We start from the raw sequence: 17,192 nt of genomic DNA, 5'->3' as shown, positions 1-17,192 counted from the left end.
GGACAAACCCAACCATTGGGTAACACTGCAAAAAAATGTTTCTATTTTAGATTTTTTTGTCTTGTTTCCAGTCCAAATGTCTACAAAATTCTTAAATAAAGAAGCATTTTCTAAGAGTTTTTCCTTAAAATCAAGCAAAATAATCTGCCAATGGGGTGAGCAAAATAATCCTATGCCAGAAGGAAAAACAAGATTATTTTGCTTAACCCACTGGCAGATTATTTTGCTTGTTTTAAGGAAAAACTCACTTCACTTTGACATAATATTTCTCAAAACAAGACTTTATGTTTTGCTTGTCTAGAAAATGTTTGTTTTTTTATTTAAGAATTTTTAGATATTTGGACTAGAAACAGGACAAAAATTATCTAAAACAAGCATTTTTGCAGTGTAATATAAATTTATTGAAAAAAAAAAAAAGCAGCATTGGGTATGTTCATATCTGTCCCAACGTGGTTATGACAGTGTTTCTCAATCCCAGCAAAATATGCAGCGGTTGAGCACGACGAAACTTTGGGTTACGACAAAACTTATAGTTTGGAACAACTTGAGGTTGAGTAACCAGTGAGTAAACATTTCTGGGTGAACTATACCTTTACAAGAAATATTTTGTAGACATTAAGGCATTTCAAAACATTTATTTTCCATGTTGGTCTGACTTGTCAAAGGTAAGAATATGGGCTCGGAAAAAAGCCATTGATGACGGACAAGGAGACTACGCTCTCAGCATTACCCAACCAATACTGGAGTTCTTCGAGAGTTATTACAACACCAGCTATCCACTTTCTAAGTCAGGTACAACCAACTTTATTCTTAAAAAACTTGAAATCATTTTACCTACATTGTAAAAAAATGGCTGTGATTTTAGTAGTGAAAAACTAGAAAGGCTTCAATAAAATACGAAACCTGCTTAACAATAAGTTTCTCTAATACAGTATATACAGTGAATAACGGTAAATTGACATTCCCAGAATTACCTGTATGACACTTCATTCATTCATTTTCCTTCAGCTTAGTCCTTTATTTAACAGGGGTCGCCACAGTGGAATGAACCGCCAACAATTCCAGCATATCCCAATATAACCCATTACTGGGAAACACCCATACATTCGCGCATTCACATACTAGGGTTAATTTAGTTAATTCAATTCACTTATAGTGCATGTCTTTGGACTATGGGGGAAACCGGAGCACCCAGAGGAAACCCACATGAACACAGGGTGAACATGCAAACTCCACACAGAAATGCCAACTGGGCCAGATTATGAGTCTTATGTTACATCTAATTTTGATAAATAATGTTTATTGCATCATTTTATTTTATGTTCATCATGGTGTTTCTATATCTATATCTATATTCTAAGCGCACTTCTATTTATTAGTGTGTTTCTCTGCTGGAGGATAAGCTGTTTGTCATTAGCATCGGTTCCTTGTATGACTTTTCCATCCCCACATTATAGTTGTGTTTTTGTTGCAAGTGCGATAAGGTGCGATACGGTGTACTTTAAAGACTGGTATATAACACTATAAATAATTGATAATTTTTTTTATTTATTTAACACTTTCTACACTGGTTGTGGAAAATTCCGTAAATCCTATAAATTAATGAAATATGGCATATATTTCCTGTTTTATATTTCATCCACAGTTTCTACCCTATTCATGGAAAATCCAGCAAATTCTATAAATTATTGATAGTTAAATTAGTAGTAAATTATGTAAATTATAGTAGTTTAGAGCAAAATTTTTACATTTCTTTTACGTTTTCTACCCTATTTATGGAAAAATCTTTAAATTCTATAAATTAATGAAATACGGTAGTTTACAGTATTTTATATTTCTTTAACAGTTTTTACCCTATTTATGGGAAATTCTGTAAATTTTATGAATTTATGGTAGTTAATTTGGTAGTAAATTATGTAAAGGACTAAATTATGATAGTAAATTATGGTGGTTTACTGTAAAATTTAGAAATTTCTTTTACTTTTTCTACCCTGTTTATGGAAAATTCTGTAAATTCTATAAATTAATGAAATATGGTAGTTTACTGTGGCTTTTTTATATATTTTTACGTTTTCTACCACATTTATGGAAAATTTGGTAAATTCTATAAATAAATGAAACAGTTTACTGTGTTTTTAAAATTTGCTTAACTACCCTATTTATGAGAAATTCTGTAAATTCTATGAATTAATGGTAGTTAATTTGGTAGTAACTTATGTAAAGGTATAAATTATAGTACTAAATTATGGTGGTTTACCGTAAAATTTAGAAATTTATTTTATGATTTCAACTGTATTTATGGAAAATTCTGTAAATTCTATAAATCAATAAAATATGGTAGTTTACCATGATTATTTTATATTTTTCTTTAATGGTTTCTAACCTATTTATAGAAAATCCTGTAGCTTATATAAATTAATGAAATTTGGTAGTGTGCCATATATTTTTTTTAATTTTTACGGTTTCTACCCTATTTATGAAAAATTCTGTAAATTCTATAAATGAATGGTAGTGAATTTAGAAGTAAATCATGTAAATAAGTAAATAAATATAGTTTACCATAAAATTTAGAAATTTCTTTTACTGTTTCTAGCGTTTCTATGAAGAATTCTGTTAATTCTATAAATTAATGAAATATGGTAGTTTACCGTTTGTTTTACATTTCTTTAACGGTTTCTAATATATTTATGGAAAATTCTGTCAATTCTATAAATGAATGGTTGTTCATTTAGTAGTCAATTATGTAAATCAGCAAATTATGAAAGTAAATTATTGTAGTTTACAGTAAAATTTCGAAATTTCTTTTACGGTTTCTACCATATTTATGGAAAAATTCTGTCAATTGTATAAAAATATTTAAAATTTAGGAATGTCTTTTATGGTTTCTACCTTAATTTTTATGAGAAATTCTGGTAACCACAGCTGCCAGTTTTTCTTTATTAATGATAAATTCTAAGTAAATTTTGTACAGTGCACAAACAGCAGTACGCAAAGTCATCCTCTTCTTTTCTCAGATCAGGTTGCGCTGCCTGACTTCAACTCGGGAGCCATGGAAAACTGGGGTCTGGTCACTTACAGAGAAACGGCTCTCCTCTACGATCCGCAGACGTCTGCCAATGGCAACAAGCAGAGGATTGCGACTGTGGTTTCTCACGAGCTGGCTCACATGGTACGTCCAGGCCCAGGGAAGGGGATTGGGAGTACTTCTGGCTTCACACAGTTTGCCATGTGATTTATGTCTTCCAGTGGTTTGGAAACCTCGTGACGCTGAAATGGTGGAATGATCTCTGGCTGAATGAGGGCTTCGCTTCCTACGTGGAGTATCTGGGCGCTGATCATGCTGAACCGACCTGGAATATTGTAAGAAAGATCGTTCAGAGAATTTTGATGGAATAGCCTCTCGCTTATTAATACGTTCAAGCTGTCCACTAGATAATCATTCTCTGAAGGTATTATATATTCATTGAGTGCAGAAAACTACATAGTGCTGAAAAATTGGCATTGAAGGATGAGCTGTGTGCATACATTATTATAATATCAGTTAACTGACAATATATCAGTTTTGGGCCTGATTCTTGAGGAGTATAAACACTCTGGTGCTTTTAAAGTATCCGATTGAATTACAAAAAAAGAAAAATAAAGCATGGTTTAAGAAGTTTTTGCTGGTTGTTTGCAAAAATTTTGGCAACATATAAATAAGTAACTTTGAATATTTAGTTCGCTTGGTTTTAATTATTTAATGGGCAACAAATTTTCTGAACCCAAAATGAAAAAATGTTTTTTTATTAATTTACTTAAGGTTACAGAACAGTGTCTTGGACAATAGAAGGATTGAAAAATTAAAATAATAAATTGAAAGATATTTATTTATTTATTTTAATTAATTTCATTAAATTTTTTAGGCTTCTCTTTAAAAAAATCTACATAAACGAACACTTGCTTATATTTTTATGCTTAATGTTAAATACATAAATATTTAACTCTTCACAAAGGTTTCAAGCTTAGCCTCGGTAAACCTGGAAACATTGATTATTTTTGCATAATCGTTTGTAAACACTAGAGGTGCAAAAATGACTTTTAAGCAAGCATGAGGCAGCATTCAATGTTGCAGTATAGGTAGATATTTAGATGACTATCCATATGAAAAGCTATTAGCCATAGTCCGGCCATGCTATGATAATAAATGACATTTCCTGAGACTATAAAAAAAAAATAAAAGTGAAAGCAATATAATCCACACCGTTGTATTTTTCACTGCTGTTGTCTCTCACCAGAAAGATCAGATAATTCTTTACGACATGCAAAGAGCGTTTGCGGTGGACAGCTTGACCTCCTCTCACCCCCTGTCCCGAAAGGAGGAAGAGGTCAACACCCCAGCAGAAATCAGTGAAATGTTCAGCACCATTTCCTACAGCAAGGTAAAAAAAATCAAGACCTAAAGCAACTAACTGGACTGAAATGCAGTCAGAGGAGTGAGGTTCACCTGCATAGCACTTCGTTAGATGTCCTCCGTTACACTCACCCCCATCCCCAGGGGCACCGCACATTTAGGGGGCCCCCAAAGAAATTATCTAGGACCCGCAAATCATCATCCACCCCTCGCCCCCCTCCCCCCCTGCTCTTCATTTTCATCCACGATTCCACCCCCCCCGCTCTTCACTTTTATCCGCAATATACCCCCCCCCCATTCACTATCATCCAACAACCCCTCCCCCCCGCCATCTTCATTTTGATCCGCGATACCCCTGCGATTCTTTGTATGGGAGTCGGTTGCTCTAATAAAGAGGCTAAAGACCATAGGGCCACTAGTTTCTTGCTAAAACACCTATAGAGGTCAGAGAAGAAAGGTTTACCTGCATAGCACTTTTCTAGATGGCCCTCCGTTACACTCACCCCCCTAAACCTCACACCCATCCCCTACGAGCCCCCATGTGTAAGCCACTGGTCCTACTGCACCCAACCTGGTCTGAGCTGGGATTGAACCAGCGATTAGGCATGTGAGTTGGCTGCTCTAACAAGGAGTCTAAAGACAGTGGCCTTTAGCATCTGTCGCTAGAGCACCCTTAGAGGTCAGAGGAGTGAGGTTTTAGTGCACAGCACTTCACTTGCTGGCCTTCGTTACATGTTTTATGCTAATGATCAACCTAAAAGGACGTCATTTAGAATATTGTGAATTCACTGATTTCACATTACAGCGAGCTTAACAACAACATAAAAATGTATGTTTAAAAAAAATAATAACTTTAGAGCTGTTTTGAACATTTTTTCTATCTTTATGTTGGATCCATGTTAAGCACTGCCATTGTGGAATTTCGAAAGACCACCAAAAGCCCGATGCCTTGAGAGGATCGTAAATTAAGTCATAAAGCCGTCAGGCCAGCAACAGTCCAGTCAGAGATAAATGCATTACATATGTTTATCATTACAGGGAGCTGCGGTGCTGAAAATGCTCTCCGAATTCCTGACAGAGCCTGTGTTCGCTAAGGGACTCAGTGTAAGTCTTGCTGTCGTTTTTAATGTTAAAGAGTTCATGCAACTTTCGCTCTGTATTTCATGAGCAGTTAACGTCAGAATTATTAGCCCCCTTGTATTTTATTCCCCCCAATTTCTGCTTAATGGCCATTTTTCAACACATTTCTAAACATAATGGTTTTAGTGACTCATTTCTAATCACTGATTTCTTTTCTCTTTGCCATGATGACAGTACATAATATTTGACTAGATATTTTTCAAGAAATTAGTATTCAGCTTAAAGTGCAGTTTTAAGGCTTAGGGTTAATTAGTTAAGTCCTTGTATATTGAGGGTTTGTTCTGTAGACAATTGAAAAAAGAATATTGCTTAAGAGCAATAATAATTTTGACCCTAAAATGTTTTTTTTTTTTTAAATAAAAAACTGCTTTTATTCTAGCTAAAATAAAACAAATAAGACTTTCTACAGAAGAAAAAAAAATATTGTAGGAAATATTTTGAAAAATTCCTTGCTCTGTTAAAGGTTCAGGAAACCCTTGAGTACTTTTTTTTTGGAGATTTTAACAGATTTGTGTGTGTTGAGCATTAATAAAGACAACGTTAGCATTTGTCAGCTTTAATTGTGAATAAAACTGGATAATTTTGCGCTTTTGTAAGCTAATTTCCTCTTTCCGGTTTAAAATAATTTTGGGGCGGGATCAAAATCAATGACGTAGTGCTCATTTGCTAGTCAAGTGATTACATGTCGGTTTTCATTATTATTCATAGCTGAGTTTTCTTATCCTATAAAAAGAAGAGAAGAGCCTGCTTCCTAATTATTTATGACAGCACATGCTTTTCGATGACAGATCTGCCAAGCTGTGGGACAGCGGCCGTACACGGCAAAAAGTATTTAGCTGTTCATGAAGGGTCCTATGTGTTTGTTTCCATGATTCACATAGTTTGCTGCATGGTTTTCCCCACAATGCAATCAAGGCTGATACAGCAAAGCTGTTTGTGTGTAGCAAGCATTTTTGTCGGGAGAGCTGTACGAGAATTGGAGAATGGAGGACTTTGTCTTTTATCAGTCGAGTTTGTTACCATTCAGACACATCACTTATCTGTGCCGCCGTGTTCGCCAGTGTTTACAATCGATTACCCTGATTACCGACAGGGTTAATGCTTAGAATAGATAGGGCAAGAGACCTGCTACACTGTTATCCACTGTGTCTGCATTTAGACCTGGTGATTCCGGAGGAGAGAAGTCCTCCTCATTTATAGTGTTTATATAAACATGATTATCTTTATGATGATATGACAAATTGTGGTTATGTGTATATATTATGTGAAATTACAAATAACCATATATCATATATGTATATATATCATATCATATCATATCAACCAAATCATATATGTAGCAGAGCATTAAATTACTTACGGTTTATTTCTTTGCTTTTTAACTTTGTAAACTGTAAAATCATATGTTTCCTCACATTTTGGGTTTGATTTTATTTAGTCTGAGTTACTGAGCCAACTGACAGTTGCCCCACCTCTTTTTTCCCCTGCTCTGCCGGTAATGCCCACTCCTCTCTTCGTTCGCAGCGCTCCATTGCCACCATGTAGCATTTTAATTCAGAAAATATTCTGAGATGGACTTAAACTGAAAGACGGGGGTTTCATGACCCTTTAAAAAAATATAGGAAAAAAATCTGACTTCAACTGTATAACAATAAAAACGAGTCTCCGTTTTTCTCCTTTGACAGAACTATCTAAAGCAGTTTGCTTTTGGAAGCTCTGTGCATTCAGATCTCTGGGATCATCTTCAAAAGGTGGGCTGTCAAGATTTATAAGCGCTGTGTGGAGAGCATACAGTAAAATATGCTGGAATTCAGCGTTACGTTCATCTTGACTTTTCAAACAGTCTTTAGATCAAGCTCCTGGAATGAAACTACCGCGTAGTGTTCATGAAATTATGAGCCGCTGGATACTACAGATGGGGTTCCCGGTAATCACCATTGACACCCGAACAGGGAACGTCAGCCAAAAGCACTTTCTCGTGGAAAAAGACGCAGTCGTGGAAAGGAACTCTGAATTTAAGTACGTTCAGATTCTCAGATTGTAATTTAATATTTTTAAATCCTTTGAAAACCCGCTTCTTATGAGTCTAACTGCTGTGTTAAACCTCAGTTATGAATGGTTTGTGCCGATCAAATGGATGAAGAAAGGCCAGGTGCAGGATCAGATGTGGCTCCTACAGAAATCAGGTACATTAAATCTTCTAAAGTCACTTGCAATCTATTTCAAGATCTCGCAATGTTTTACATGCCATCGTCTGAGGATGGTTCTGATTTTTCTGTTTTTTATTAAATTGAGTGTCTTTTAAAACCTTATGAAAGCAATAGCACATGTATATTTAGTTTCAAAACACAAAGACAAAGGTTTCATGCTTAGGGTTGTAGATTAAGGAGTTTGCTCAGATAGTTTAGGGATTTTCCACACTAATCAAAATAAAAGCAGCTTTTGCATTTCTCAAGTTTGGGATTCTGGATGTAAAACTTAATATATTTTGACATCTGTCCTTCATGACTAAAACTACTAGCAATATTTTGCAAATATTATTTGATATAAAATAAACATTTACTATTTCAATAAATTCAAATACATATTTGTATTTAGTCATGCCCAAACATATTCATACCTCTGTATTCAGTTTTCATAGTTCTGTGTTAAAGTTACTTTTATTCATTCAGCAATGTTTTGTTTTTGTTTTTTTTTACCATAAATGACAAAGGCTTCTCCCAAAAGTGAATAAAACAAAGTAATAATTTGAAATATTAGAGGTAAAGTAATGAGGTAACATTGTGGAAAAAAATTCCCAGCTTTTATTTACACTAAACAAAAACTTTAAGGCCTAATTTGTCAGGTGTGTGTGTGTGTATAAAATGTACATTCATGAACTGTATATACCATCATATATATATATCATTACTCCAAGCCTTGATACATTTTTTCAGGGTTTAATGATTACAAAGTTCAATAGGACTACATTAATACATTAATATAAAAAATAATAACATAAAATTTATATTAAGTCTATTTATAGTAAACATTATAAGTGTCTTTACTGTAACATTTAATCAATTCGATGCATGCTTGATGAATAAAAGTATTAGTTTCTTCCAGAATTCCTCCCCAAAAAAAAATGTCTCCAAACTTTGGAAAAGAAGTGTCGTATTAATTAATTATATTTTGTTGAATTTGACAGTTCAGAATTGTTCTGTACATTTTGTTTTTCTTTGGTACTTAATACTTTGTCATTACTGCAGCTTTTTGTCAAATTAAATGTGTGTTTTTTTTCTTTCATGGAGATCCTATATGAAATATGATCTTTTGTTTTCGGCTCTAAGCTATACACAAGCCCATGAAAGTCAGCAAAGGTGAATGGGTGCTGGCCAACCATAACGTGTCGGGATACTTCAGAGTGAACTATGACCATGGAAACTGGGAGCGACTTCTCAGCCAACTGGAGACAAATCATCAGGTCCTACATGCAAAAAAAATGAGAGAACAATCTGTAAAGAGATTAAAAAAGACATGCAATTTTTTTTTCTTTTATTTACAGACAATACCTGTGGTGAACAGAGCTCAGATTCTGGATGACGCATTTAATCTAGCAAGGTGAGAGTTTTTTAAGATTCATGTAAACTCATTTCATGTACATAACTCTTTTTACAATTTTTTAAAAAGATTGTTGTAAGCATAAAAAATAATGTAATACTTTTATTTAATGAACATGCATTAAATGAATCAAAAGTGACAGTACAGATATTTTAATGTCCCTCAAGGCATAGTTGAACAGTTTTTTTTTTTTTTCTGAGCAATCATGAGTTTATGATCATGATTAATGAATCATGATTTTAATGGAATTTAAATATATTTTAATTCAATGGAGTTATTACTATCATTCATTCAATCATTTTCCTTCGGCTTAGTCACTTATTTATCAGGAGTCGTCACAGCATAATGAACCGCCAACTATTCCAGCATATGTTTTACACAGCTGATGCCCTTTCAGCCGCAACCCAGTACAGAAACACGGAGAGAACATGCAAACTCCACACAGAAATGCCAACTGGCCCAGCCGGGACTCAAACCAGCGACCTTTTTCTGTGAAGCGAAAGTGCTAACCACTGAGCCACCGTGCCGCCGTTTTTACCTTCAATTTTTATCAAATTCACTGATATATATATATATATATATATATATATATATATATATATATATATATATATATACACACACACACACACACACACACATGTAAAATTTTTCATCAATACTAAAAACAATATTTAACTTGTAAGTGTGTGTGTGTGTGTGTGTAGTGCAGTACATGCAATAAGAGCATGGTAAAAATAAGTATAAAAGAGATTTGAACAAAAACAAAAAACATCTTACCGACTCCAGAGTTTTAAACTGTATTTCCACTGTCTTTTTTGGACTAGAAAAATAAATCAAATCGAATCAAATGCAATAAAAACACTTAATATACTTCACGTACATTTTTATAGATATTCTATTTATCCGCTGTTTAAATCGGTTTCATTATACATTTCTTTGTTTTGTACAACAAATACAGTCAAGCCCGGAATTATTCATACCCCAAATTCTGACTTAAAGATTTTGTTTAATGTAAATAAGCTCAATCCCCCACAATGATGCCTTTTGTACATCATCTTCATTCATTTATTCATTTACCTTCGGCTCATTCCCTAATTATCTGGGATGACTACAGCGGAATGAACCGCCAACTTATTCAGTATATGTTTTACAAAGCAGATGCCCTTCCAGCTGCAACCCAGTACTGAAAAACACCCATACACTTTCACATTCACACATGTGTATCTAATTCACCTCTACCACATGTCTTTGGACAGTGGGGGAAACCGGAGCACCCGGAGGAAACTCATACCAACACGAGGAAAAACATGTAAACTCCTCACAGAAATGCCAACTGACCCAATGACCTTCTTGCTGTGAGGTGACAGTGTTAACCACAGAGCCACCGTGCTGCATTGTACATCGTCTTATCTATATTTCATTGTTTTAATTGTGACTGAACAATTATTTTGAATAGTTTCTTTGCTATATCAGTGTGTAACGAGGAGACTGACATGGAGGGATCCATTATGCAGTATTTATTAATCACAACTTCACTCAAACAATATGCACCTGGGTGCACACACACATCCACAGTAGTAGTAATGGTTTCAAGAATGACGGTGAACAGACACAGAGTGAGTTACCAGGCATGAGTAGAGAGCAGTGGGCGTGAATCAGAGTCCGTGTATCAGGCTTGGGTCAAAGGCAGGCAGCGAGAATCAGAGTCCGTGTATCAGGCGTGGGTCGTGGGCAGGCAGAAGGCAAAGCAAAGTAAGAGACAGGCTGGAGTCGTACACAAGAGATCAGGCTGGATATAACGCTCAGTAATGCTGGCCGGGGCTGAACAAGACTTCGCACTGACTTAATGTTTGAGTGCGGCTTATATGAGGTACGTGGGTCGTTAACAAGATTCAGATCAGGTGTATGCGCAATCAGTGTAGATGGATGATGTAATGCTAAAAGTCCGGAGATGGCGGCCTCTGCTGGCCAGCGAGGGGAATGACCGGGACCGAGTCGGTGACACAGTGAAACATTTCACAAATGCTCCCATTATCTATGGACTCATTATCAATTTGTTCTTAATCAAAATTATGTTTAAAAGTCATGGAAATTCATTGGTCAAAAAAACGTATTGCATGTTTTCTTAGTAAAACTGTGATGTTATTTTTTTGTTTATGTTCATTCTTCCAGAGCATCCATTATAAACATCACCCTTGCTTTGAGAACAACTAAATATCTGGTTCGTGAGCGGGAATATATTCCATGGGAAGCGGCACTTCGAAGTCTGAACTATTTTTTCCAGTTGTTCGATCGCAATGAAGTTTACGGTGCTTTGCAGGTTGGTTAAAAAAAAAAAAATCCTTTTTACTGTACAAATCCAACCAGAAGTAAAGCATTTATACATTTAACATACTGTTGTACGTATTTTATCAGGCTTATCTCAAAAAACAAGTCAAGCCTCTATTTGAACATTTTGGGACTATCAGCTCAAACTGGACAAAGGTTCCAAACGGCCACACTGACCAGTGGGGACAAATCTTTTATATACAGATGAAGTCATGATTATTCCTCCTGTGATTTTTTTTTCCCTTTTTCAATTATTTTCCAAATTATGTTTACCAGAGACAGGCATTTTTCACAGTATTTCCTGTAATATTTTTTCTTCTGGAATTTGTTTTATTTTAGCTAGAATAAAAACTGTTTTTAATAATAAAAAAAAAAAAACATTTTAAGATTATTAGCTCCCTTAAATTTTCTTTCTCTCGATTGTCTATGAGAAAAACTATCGTTATATGATAACTTGCCTAATTACCCTTACCTGCCAATTTAACATAATTAACCCTTTAAAATGGACTTTAAGCTGAAGACTAGTATCTTAAAAAACATTTAGTAAAATATTATTTACTGTCATCATGGCAAAGAATAAATCAGTTATTAGAAATGAGTTATTAAAACTATTATGTTTATAAATGTGTTGAAAAAATATTCTGTCCGTTAAATTGGGGGAATGCTATAGAAGGGGGCTAATAATTCTGACTTCAACTGTATGTCTTATTTTTTTTACATTTTATTGAATTGATATTTAATACAGTTTTGGTTAATAATAAGGTATTTTCTCTCCTCAGGTTTACACAGATCATTGCGCTGTCTCTTGCCTGCGGAACAGGTGTAGAGGGATGCAGAGAAATAACCAAGAGCTGGTTTAAGAAATGGATGCAAAATCCTCGTGTCAACCCGTGAGTGCAAAACCTCAGAGGAAATTATGCAATCTTTTTTGTGGCCGGATTGTCATTATTTAGCAAGATGTTAGATGTTGGCAAATAAACCCCACAAGTTCCGTTTAAATGCCAGCTCTTCCCAATTTGAGTTAGGATGTCATATTTAGATGTTGACAAATAACCCCACAAGTTCCGTTTAAATGCCAGCTCTTCCCAATTTTGCTTAGTATGTCATATTTCCCATTTGTGTTTGATCATCATCATTGAGATATCTATTTCAAAACATTCGCACACACGCACACGCACACACACACACGTACATACACACACACACACACACACACACACACACACACACACACATACGAATTACAGGAGTTGCCCCATTGAGCTCAGAAATTATGGAAATCCATTTATACTGAAGAATCACTTGCCTGTTATATGTTATCTCTTTAACAATATCTTGTTTTAAAGAACTAAGATGTTAATAAAAGTCAATCTGTTAAAACTGCAGGGTTGAATTTTCATTATCAAAAGTGGACAGAGCAGAGTTAGCCTAAAACTCCCATAATGCAATTCACAACCGTAAATAAACCAAAAAACACCAGTCAATCACAAAATAGGGAACTTGTTAATTAACATATATATATTTTACAGAGCAGACTGTAGTGTTTTTCCCTCATTTCCACCAGGATTCACCCTAACCTGAGGTCGACGGTGTACTGCAACGCCATCGCTGCGGGTGGTGCAGACGAGTGGAACTTTGGCTGGCAGATGTTCCAGAAGGCCACGGTCGCAGCTGAAGCCGTCAAACTGAGAGCGGCTCTGGCCTGCACTAAAGTGCCCTGGTTACTCAACAGGTGATTCACTGCGGGAGAACAAACACAAAACAGACTAGTAATAAGATCTGAAATATAGAAAGAAAAAAAAAACATAGCTTACACTTTACAACATGTTTTCATAATGCAAGGCAAGTTTATTTACAGTAAGCTTTAGATGCCCAAGTGCTTTAGACATCAGTGCTTTAGATATCCAAGAATAAAAGAAACATGAAATACATTGATTATCAACAAAGGTAACACTTTTTGAATAACTATCCATTTTAACTAGTTAATAGATCATTAATAAACTGTTAGTTAATGAGTTATAAATGACTTGTTAGATAAAAGTTAATAATTTGTTTATTATTTATAACTGTGCCTTAATGATAGCCAACAGATAACTCACAAGCTGTTAGTTTACAAGTTATACATGACTTGTTAACTGTATTTTAATAATTTATAACTATACCTAATATATTAGTAATTGATCATGAACAAGCTGTTAAGTATCAGTTATTAGTTTATATACCATATTGGGACGATATTCTAAAGTTGCAATTATTCTTCATTTATTAACTGTTAGTAAATGAGCAATAGTTGCAACTTTAGAATAACGACCCAATAACATACTTAAGCTAATAACTAACATCTAACTAATATATGAACTCACACTTTACAGATCAGTTATTCATAGCTTGTTAACCATCTAATAATACCAGTGAAACTTTTTAGAACAGCAAATGGATGGATCAAGTTCAAGCTACAGAAATTTGATGTGATATTTAAAATATAACATTTTTGTACCTTAACCTTGTTCCACTCATAGGCTTTTCTGTGTACTATATTTTACCACAGAAACTCCACAGATGAAATGCTGAACGTTGTGTTTAATGTATAGAAACACCCATACTGAGCCATCACATGGCAGAACAGCAGTATACAACAGAATACAAACCCATGAGGTTTGAGCACTTTTTGTGCTAAACATGAAAACAAAATAAATAAAAATATCTTTTATTAGAAAAATTCTACAAAAGTTTCATTGGTATTAGTAGATGGTTAACAAACTATGAACAACTGATCTGTAAAGTGTGAGTTCATATATTAGTTAGATGTTAGTTATTAGCTTAAGTATGTTATTGGGACGTTATTTTAAAGTTGCAACTATTCCTCATTTACTAACATAATAAATGAAGAATATTTTCAACTAGAATAATGTCCCAATAACGTATATAAACCATAAACTAATACTTAACAAGTCTTTAGTAAGTAATTTACTAACAGCTTGTTTATGATCTATTACTAATTTATTAGGTATAGTTATAAATCATTAAAATACAGTTTACAAGTCATTTATAACTTGTAAACTAACAGCTTGTGAGTTATCTTTTGGCTATCTATAAGGCACAGTTATAAATAATTAACAATTATTAACTTTTATTTAACAAGTCATTTATAACTCATTAACTAACAGTTTATTAATAATCTATTAAGTAGGTATAACAGATAGTTTTTTAAAAGTTACCAGAACGAATTTAAAGGGCACCTATGGTGAAAAATTCCACTTTTCAAGCTGTTTGGACAGATGTGTGTAGGTACAGTGGATAGACTAGAGGTCTGCATAATTTGCGAATGAATTAAATTTGAAATAAATTTCAGAATAAAGCGCGGGAGCGGCTGGTAACAGGTTTAATTTGGGACGGGAGCAGGCAGTCTAGCAATATCGCTCCCGACTCCCGAGTGAGTGACCACGCGTATGTACCGTTATGTGTGTGACTGAAAGAGCGTGATGCTGTTTAGCTTGTTTGTTTGTTGCTGTGTGTGTGTGTGTGTAAGTGTGTGTGCGCGTGCACGCAAATGAGAGGTGTGTGTGTGTATGTGCGCGCAAATGAGAGAGGGAGCTTTGTCTGTGTGTGTGTATGCTTGGTGCTTGTGTGTGTTTATACAGACAGCTTGTTATAGGCTGTCTGGACTCTGTATAGCTGGGTGGATTTCGATTTTGTTCTCCCCCTGCTCTTTAGCGGGATCGAGCGCGGCGGGTAAAAAACGAGGCGGGTCGGGCAGCAGGACAACAAATGCTGAATAGAAGCGGGAGCGGGATTCAAAATTCAGTCCCGCGCAGATCTCTAGTATAGACTGTCATATTGGGGTGATATAAACACACCCAGTCCTTTTTTTCAATTAAAAAAAAAAACGGTGGACCAATTGGCTCGGTTTTGTGAACGACCGCAACTTGATGTAGGAGTGCGTTCCCAACACCCACCAATATTAATTGCCAGGCATCCATTACCATATCCTCAGTTTGTTGTTTGTTTGTTGTCGATGTTGCCAAAGAAACACCCTTGCTCTATATTTTGATGTAAGGCTCATTGAGCATTGAAATTTTACATTTAGAAGCCATTTGTGCTGAACACTTCATTGCGTCTTCCTTAAACTTAACAGCCAATTGCATTCCCACAGTCACAGAAGCTCCGTCATCTCAACTAGGTGTACAGTAGTTGGAAAGTATGAGAGCATTGCCTCGAGTGCGCATCCCTCAATTAGAATTATAATGAACTTGCCTTAGTTATAGCCTCAGTAAAAGTTAATCAGTGTGCGTGGTTATTAGTTTCAGTGTACAATCTGAGAACTTTAAACTAGCACACAGTTTGCATCACTTTGTTTAGTTGCCGCAGTTTTGTTATGTGCAGAAACACGGTGTTGAGAAGCCTTTACAAGTATTAACCCGGACTAATTAAAGCGCGGATAATAGTGAAAACGGTTAATCGTTGCAATCCGGATGAGTCATGCATCGTTACATTGCGGCTGTAAAACTATACAAAGACACAAATGTTTTTGTAACTACCACTTTCACACATTCTGGCAAATTAGAAATATTGATTCCTCAACAGTAGTCTCTGCTTGGTCTGTGTCCGACTTGTACATGTACGACAGAATGCTGGTCCTCTCACTCATGTTGCTTCTCTCTGTCTGCCTGTCTGTTGCCATACACAAAGCGGGGGAGCTCTTGGCTCCGCCCCCTTGTTAAGTTGGGCGGGAAGTCGAAACTAATTTTAATGTGAAGCAACACATCCCTAAAACAACGACCTGTGTACACACCCCCAAAATGACACTCTTTAACACATTATAATAAAAAAACAATCTGAACTGTGTTTTAAACAATTGCTAACACTCTAGAAACATAACATTTTATTGTTTTAATTAGGTATCTGGAATACAGTATAAACCCAGAAAAGATACGCAAGCAGGACGCCACTTCAACCATTGGGTACATTGCCAGTAATGTTATTGGCCAACCTCTGGCATGGAATTTTGTCCGGGCAAACTGGGACTATTTCTTCAAAGTGTAAGAATGCCAAACACCCCAACACACACACACAGAGAAAGAATGAAGTAAAATATGCTACCGTAAAAAAAAAAGAAAAGTGTCTTCCATTCTGGTTTTTACAGGTATGGCACAGGATCATTCACTTTCTCCAGATTGATTAGTGATATCACCAGCAAATTCTGCACACCGTTTGAACTCAGTCAGGTAAGTTACCTTTGAACTTTGAACCACAAAGCAAAAATCTATTGCTCTATTATACACCCAGCGCATTAAGGTGCAAGATGTGTATGGCGTGATTTGTTGCTATTTTCAGACTGTAATTTTGTAATTTTCACATTTTGCGCCACGTTGTTTAAATAGCAAATTCATTTGCGCCACTTTGTGGACTCATGGGTGAAAAGGAGGTGTGTTAAGGCACATTGTTGGCACGTTGCAATTTTGAGGAAGTGAAATAGATTGACCAACTAAAAGCTGCTCTCAATTCCAGCACAGAGTGCATTAGTTATGCTTAACGTTAACACATTGCTTTATACTCAGGATGTGTATAATAATATACACGTGTAAATGTGTAAATTATAATTTTGCATTATTTATTACTATTTAACCTCTAAATAAAACACAAAATACTTCATATCTATCACAATCGTTAAATCCTTAATTTACTAGATGATAAATTTAATACAACATCTATCTTAAGCTGCTTTAACACA

At 35.2% G+C, this 17,192-nt stretch overlaps 2 protein-coding genes across 7 annotated transcripts in view; one reads left to right on the top strand and one right to left on the bottom strand.

The window, feature by feature from the left end:
* Positions 1-17,192, top strand: part of anpepa (alanyl (membrane) aminopeptidase a) — a 41,117-nt gene that overhangs the window by 18,128 nt on the left and 5,797 nt on the right. The window contains exons 5-20 of the mRNA XM_087260697.1: positions 666-792; positions 3,015-3,169; positions 3,247-3,360; positions 4,275-4,418; positions 5,429-5,494; positions 7,216-7,281; positions 7,374-7,549; positions 7,640-7,716; positions 8,860-8,993; positions 9,075-9,130; positions 11,306-11,453; positions 11,549-11,640; positions 12,241-12,351; positions 13,026-13,193; positions 16,360-16,500; positions 16,605-16,686. Of these exons, the coding sequence (XP_087116823.1) occupies positions 666-792; positions 3,015-3,169; positions 3,247-3,360; positions 4,275-4,418; positions 5,429-5,494; positions 7,216-7,281; positions 7,374-7,549; positions 7,640-7,716; positions 8,860-8,993; positions 9,075-9,130; positions 11,306-11,453; positions 11,549-11,640; positions 12,241-12,351; positions 13,026-13,193; positions 16,360-16,500; positions 16,605-16,686 (1,857 nt within the window). The remainder of the gene's footprint in view (positions 1-665; positions 793-3,014; positions 3,170-3,246; positions 3,361-4,274; positions 4,419-5,428; positions 5,495-7,215; positions 7,282-7,373; positions 7,550-7,639; positions 7,717-8,859; positions 8,994-9,074; positions 9,131-11,305; positions 11,454-11,548; positions 11,641-12,240; positions 12,352-13,025; positions 13,194-16,359; positions 16,501-16,604; positions 16,687-17,192) is intronic.
* mespaa (mesoderm posterior aa) overlaps positions 8,464-17,192 on the bottom strand; it is a 61,634-nt gene continuing 52,905 nt past the window's right edge. For 4 of the 6 annotated variants that reach the window (XR_015494911.1, XR_015494914.1, XR_015494912.1 and 1 more), the window contains one exon: positions 12,505-13,201. The gene's annotated coding sequence lies outside the window, so the exon portion shown is untranslated. Of the gene's footprint in view, positions 8,997-12,504; positions 13,202-17,192 lie in introns of those variants that run through there. The other 2 variants (XR_015494913.1, XR_015494916.1) reach the window with 2 other exon arrangements.

Source organism: Danio rerio, chromosome 7 (genome assembly GCF_052040795.2).
Source record: "Danio rerio strain M-AB ecotype USA chromosome 7, GRCz13ab, whole genome shotgun sequence".
Taxonomy (NCBI): Eukaryota; Metazoa; Chordata; class Actinopteri; order Cypriniformes; family Danionidae; genus Danio; species Danio rerio.
The sequence above is the reverse complement of the archived record's forward strand: the minus strand, read 5'-3'. Positions and strand labels throughout refer to the sequence as shown.